The sequence below is a fragment of the Nematolebias whitei genome, chromosome 12 (assembly GCF_014905685.2).
Source record: "Nematolebias whitei isolate Nwh7 chromosome 12, NemWhi1, whole genome shotgun sequence".
NCBI classification, from domain to species: domain Eukaryota; kingdom Metazoa; phylum Chordata; class Actinopteri; order Cyprinodontiformes; family Rivulidae; genus Nematolebias; species Nematolebias whitei.
Window position 1 is genome coordinate 48,190,854 of NC_056509.1, and position 5,932 is coordinate 48,196,785.

The 5,932-nt window shown below is 49.0% G+C and overlaps 1 protein-coding gene across 1 annotated transcript in view; it reads left to right on the forward strand.

Moving 5' to 3' along the window:
* The window catches only part of LOC119417981 (sorting nexin-14), a 22,455-nt gene that overhangs the window by 7,205 nt on the left and 9,318 nt on the right, over window positions 1-5,932 (forward strand). Inside the window, exons 11-21 of the mRNA XM_037685228.1 lie at window positions 731-855; window positions 942-1,000; window positions 1,272-1,401; window positions 1,480-1,666; window positions 1,756-1,839; window positions 1,924-2,024; window positions 2,514-2,625; window positions 2,863-2,903; window positions 3,991-4,107; window positions 4,592-4,715; window positions 5,376-5,540. Of these exons, the coding sequence (XP_037541156.1) occupies window positions 731-855; window positions 942-1,000; window positions 1,272-1,401; window positions 1,480-1,666; window positions 1,756-1,839; window positions 1,924-2,024; window positions 2,514-2,625; window positions 2,863-2,903; window positions 3,991-4,107; window positions 4,592-4,715; window positions 5,376-5,540 (1,245 nt within the window). The remainder of the gene's footprint in view (window positions 1-730; window positions 856-941; window positions 1,001-1,271; window positions 1,402-1,479; window positions 1,667-1,755; window positions 1,840-1,923; window positions 2,025-2,513; window positions 2,626-2,862; window positions 2,904-3,990; window positions 4,108-4,591; window positions 4,716-5,375; window positions 5,541-5,932) is intronic.

Below are 5,932 nucleotides of genomic sequence, written 5' to 3' on the forward strand. Positions count from 1 at the left end.
ACAAATAGACTGATGACCATCAGGAGGGACGGAGGGGAGGGAGACAGCGATGGTAATGACCCTCAGGTGGGGGGAGACAAATAGACTGATGACCATCAGGAGGGAGTAGGAGACAGAGACCATAATGACCCTCAGGTGGGGGGAGACAAATAGACTCATGTCCCTCAGGATGGATTGGAGGGAGACAGACCTTAGTGACCCTCAGTTGAGGGGAGACAAATAGACTGATGACCATCAGGAGGGAGTGAGAGACAGAGTCTGTAATGACCCTCAGGTGGGGGGAGACAAAGAGACTCATGTCCCTCAGGATGGATTGGAGGGAGACAGACCTTAGTGACCCTCAGGTGGGGGGAGACAAATAGACTGATGACCCTCAGGAGGGAGGGGAGGGAGACGGAGACCGTAATGACCCTCAGGTGGGAGGAGACAAAGATACTGATGACCCTCAGGAGGGCCGGGACAAGATTAAAGCCAGAGATTTACAGATTTAAAGATGGGCGCTGCAGTAGCTCAGCGGTCTGTGGTCTCAGAATCCTCCGGTTGTGGGTTTGAGTCCAGGTGAGCTCAGGAAGGACATCTGGTCTAAAACATCTAACCAAAGCTCTTGCTGTGGTGACCACTGCAGACGGGAGCAGCCAAAAGAAAAACACTGAGTAAAATCAAAAGCTTCAGCTGATGTCTCGGCTGATCTTGACCGTAGGTGAACTGATCCCTGGCTGTCGTCCCTCAGTTGCCAGAGGTCCCTACGTGGACGTGATAAAGCTGCAGAAGACGCCCTGTCTCTTCGAAGCGTATGAACACGTCCTGTCTCTGCTGGAGAAGGTCTTCACGCCCATGTTCTGTCACAGCGACGAGGTCAGAAAGTCCATTCAGTCCAACACGAGTCGGAACCAGACCCGTTCATTTGGACCTTTTCCACTCAGTCTCTCCTCTACTTTCAGTACTTCAGATATCTGCTGAAAGGAGCAGAGTCCCCAACAAGAAGCTCCAGGATCAGCAGGTAATCTCAGCTCATGTTCTTCCAAAGTCCTCCGTCGTCAGTAATGTGGGTTTGTCTCAGAACCGGCTTTAGTCTGGAGGAGGACCGGTAACCCGGTCCAGTTTGCAGCACGGTGTGTGCAGACTTTCACTGTGTGGAGGCTGGTGGACATGACGCTCCACACGGTGCTGTTCACTAAGGTTCACTTCCTGAACATGAAGCTTCAGCTTGTCTGAACGTGCTTGTCTCCTGCTGCAGCGATGGAAACTCACCGAGCTCTGCTTTGTCTCAGAAACCCGTCCAAACGAGGCGAGACGTTCGGGATCAGCAGAATCGGCAGTAAAATCAAAGGTGTGTTCAAGAGCACAACGATGGAGGGCGCCCTGCCGCCCAGCGCCATGAACGACACCGACGACGACACGGTGGGCCTTTCTCAGGACCAGAACCTGTTCTGATTCACGGCTCCGTCCATTCAGGATGTTCTGACCGCGTCTCTACAGGTGGAGGAGGCAACTGTGGTCATGGAGGACGACTGCGTCCCCGAGCCGTCCAGCTCGCTCGTGAATCAGAGGAACCTGCTGGCCTGGAGCGTCAGCATCCCCTGCATCGACTTCAGCGAGGACGTCGTGAAGAGGGAGAGGATCCCCGTCTTCTGCATCGACGTGGAGCGGAACGACCGCAAGAACCGTGAGTCCGGGTCCAGCAGGAGGTTCTGACGGGTCTGAGTGTGGGTCCAGCTGGAGGTTCTGACAGCTGTCCCTCTTGTCCTCCTCCAGTGGGTCATGAGTCTGAGCGGTGGATGATTGACAGGCGGTACCTGGAGTTCTACGTTCTGGAGTCCAAACTCACTGAGTTTCACGGTAAAAACAAACCTGGAGTTCTGGAACGACCTCAGAAGGTTTTTTTGGTTTTGATGGATTTTTGTCTCTTTTTTTTTTTTTCAGGCACTTTTGAAGACGCTCAGCTTCCGTCCAAAAGAATTATTGGACCAAAGAATTCTGAGTTCCTGGAGTCCAAACGAGAAGAATTCCAAGAATATTTACAGGTTTTTACTCCAGATGTTCCTCAGCTGCAGGAATCAGATTTCTTCAGTAACCAACCAAACCTGAGACGTTCTTCTGCTCGACTCGTTAATAAACAGCTAAACATGTTTCACTAACTTCCTGTTGGGACATTAGCTTCCTGTTGGGACATTAGCTTCCTGTTGGGACATTAGCTTCCTGCTGGGACATTAGCTTCCTGTTGGGACATTAGCTTCCTGTTGGGACATTCAGCTGTCTGAATATTTTGCAACATTCACAACAAACTCAGTAAAAACATGTTCTGATCCGAGTCATCAAGATCTTATTGATCTTATTGATCAGGTTAAATGTCACGAACAGCTGAAGACAAACAGATAGCCTGAGCTTTTAGCTAACTTTTTGATACTTTAGATTTGATGGTTTTGGTACTTTTGTCTTTCAGCTACTTTAGCTGTCGTCCATGTCTCTGCTTGATAACTGCTTGGTTCTGGTCTGATCATGTGTTTGTGCAGAGGCTCCTGCAGCGCCCGGAGCTCAGTAACAGTCAGCTGTTGGCCGACTTCCTGTCTCCAAACAGCGAAGAGTCTCAGTTTCTGGACAAGATGCTTCCGGACGTCAACCTGGGTACGATTCTGTGGGAACGATTCTGTGGGAACGATTCTGTGGGAACGATTCTGTGGGAACGATTCGGTGGGAACGATTCTGTGGGAACGATTCTGTGGGTACGATTCTGTGGGAACGATTCAGTGGGAACGATTCGATGGGAACGATTCGGTGGGAACGATTCGGTGGGAACGATTCGGTGGGAACTTGTTCTTCCCTTCTTGCTCTTCGATAATTTTTTTTACTTTTTTTTTCCAGGTAAAATATTCAAGTCTGTTCCGGGAAAGCTGATTAAAGAGGTGAGTTCTTCTGGAGCTGCAGGACAAACCTTCAGACAGTTCTTGAAGGAATGCATGTCGCCCGCCGCCTCCATGACATCAACTGGTCTGGAGAAGTGATGCAGGTATGACTGTGACTGTTGACGTCTTCTGAAGTCCATCTTTGACCATCATCTGAAAGTCTGGCAGGCGGCGGGCGACATGCATCCTTTAAGAACCTCACGGTGTTCGAGTTTCTGACCGCACCACTAAAGTCAGTTTTCATCGTAACCCCGACAGTCCAGGAGCCTGTTTCATCCATCTATTCATCCATCCATTCATCATCCATCCATCCATCATCCATCCATCATCCATCCATTCATCTTCCATCCATTCATCATCCATCCATCAATCACCCATCCATCCATCATCCATCCATCATCCATCTATTCATCATCCATCCATTCATCATCCATCCATCAATCACCCATCCATTCATCATCCAACCATCATCCAACCATTCATTATCCATTCATCCATCCATTCATTATCCATTCATCCATCCATTTGTCCATTCACCCATCCATTCGTCCATCCATCCATCCATTCATCCAGACCTCAGCAGACTTTCGGCTGTTTTAAAAGCCAAAACCTTCAGCTTGGTTGGATTAGTTAACTTTGACTTTTATTTTTTTATAACTTTTATCAAGTATTTAATTATATTTAAAATAGTTTCCTCATAGAAACAGAGAGGAAAAGTATCCTGATACATGCTGGATGGATACATGAGGAAAAGATTTTCACAGAAATCTTCTTCAGCCTTTTTTAAAATGTTTTAGCATTTAGCTTTAGCTTCTAGGTTCTGCCGCTTTAAACTAGCCTTTAAAAATGTTTAGCTTTTGGCTATCATTTTGCTCCTGTAGTGACGGTTTAGCTAGTTTTAGCTGCTTGTTTTAGTTGGTGTCAGCCTCAGCAGCGTTATAAACTAAATTCTTGTTCCTCCTGAACATTCGGGTCGGGGAGCAGAACCATCAGATCTGGAACGTTTACATCATTTTCTCTCTTCCATGGTTTGTACCGGTGGACACGTGGTTCTGGAAATGACCCGTGTGTGGTTCTGTTTCTGCAGAAAGGGCAGAACCTGGAGCCGTTCCTGCAGTCCTTCTTCAACTCGTGCGAGTCGCCCCGACCCAAACCGGGCCGAGAACTCACCGTCCTCAGTCCGTCTGCAGAGAACAACAGGAAGGTAAAAACCGGGCTCGGACTCGGTGGTTCTGAGTCCAAACGAACGGGTTCTCTCCCTCAAACAGAGAAGACGTGAAGTTTGTGAAGACGGTTTAACGCTTTTTATTTTGAAGGTTTTGTTTGGAGGCTCCAACAGGACTTTAAATTAAAATATACATTTTTCACGTACTGGTTCTGACCCGACTTCTGATCGGATCAGGTGACGTCATCGAGCTGCAGGATCAGGCCGACCCTGCAGCTCGATGTAAAAAAGTTCTGTAACCTTGTACGTGCGGGTTGTTGGACCAGTGGTTCTTTCTGGTGTCTCACAGCCTGAAGGTCTAGAGTTCAGATCTCCGTGGAGTTCACATGTTCTCCCGGTCTTAAACCAGAGACCTGCAGAGTCTACGGTGTCCTGTGAGGGACCTGTCCAGGCCGTCCTCTCACCTGTAAGCTGCTCGATAGGCTCCGCCCCCTTGTCAGCTGACGCTGTTTGTCTCCTGCAGCTCTCCAACGGTCTGTTCAGGAACAACGCCAACTGGACCGACGGCCCGGACAGGAAACGCACCTCCAGCTGCGTCACGGAGCCGACGAGCGTGCACGGCATGTACGACTGCATGATGTACGTGGGTGAGTCTCCGAGGGGACGGGGGACAAAAACCAGGACAAAGACCTGAACCCCCCAGCCCCATCCCTCTTCCTCACAGCATCCCTCAAAAACCAAAGACGTTAAAATATAAAACTTTATGATCGGGGGGGGGGGGGGGGGGGTTATTGACACAAACATAAATAAATAAAAACAAATTGACTTCTGGGGTTAAAACATATAAAGATGAGTCGTTCAGCTCTAATCTGATTGGTCGGGAGATGAAAGACGAATCTTCAAACTTCACTATGATGCCAAGCATTATATGAAGGGATTTCCCGGCTCTACGACAGAGAATGGTTCGTTGTTAATTTCAGCAGCTCGTTAAAAACTGACCTGTAAACCATCAGCAGCTTAAGTTTTGGACCAGAACCTCCTCCTGGACGAACAAAGTATTTAGAAGAACCTGGTTTTCCACTTTTATTTACAGACGGTCGTTTCTTAAAAACGGACGAGTTCAGTTTTAATTTCTCTGGATCGAGCCGCGGCGTCAGAACTTCTGCGCCTCAAGTCCGAGGTCTGATCCGATCTGAGCCGTCAACCAGTCCCTCTGGGACCAGAAGGGGGCGCTGTTGCACAAAGAGCCGTTTGTTCAGGTCCAAACTTCAGTTCCGGCAGCTCCTCACCGGCTGTTTGCTCCTCAGGTCGGGTGGTGTTCCGGGTCCCGGACTGGCTGCACCACGTCCTGGCTGCCGGACGGATCCTGTTCAAGAACACGCTGGAAGCCTACCTGGACCAGTACCTGCAGTCCAAACTGGAGGCCGTCCTGCAGGAGCACCGCCTGGTGTCACTCATCACGCAGCTGCGGGGTCAGGCTCCTCCCCCTCATCCATCCATCAATCAATTTTGATTAAATGTTTAAATTAAAGAAGGTTTATTGTCTCCAGAAGAGACTTTTGTTTAAATCCACCGAATCGCTGCGAGCTGCGTTGTTTACATCGTTTATTGACATCCAGTTTTGAGGTAAACAATGAGCCGAACAGCAGCAGGAGATAAAAACACCACAACGCTGCAGCTCAGCAGAACCAGCTGTCAGAGCTGAAACGGGTCAGGACTCACCACCTGGTTTCACATCTTTAGCTGGTGTCACATCTTTAGCCGGTTTCACATCTTTAGCCGGTGTCACATCTTTAGCTGGTGTCACATCTTTAGCCGGTTTCACATCTCTAGCTGGTTTCACATCTTTAGCCGGTTTCACATC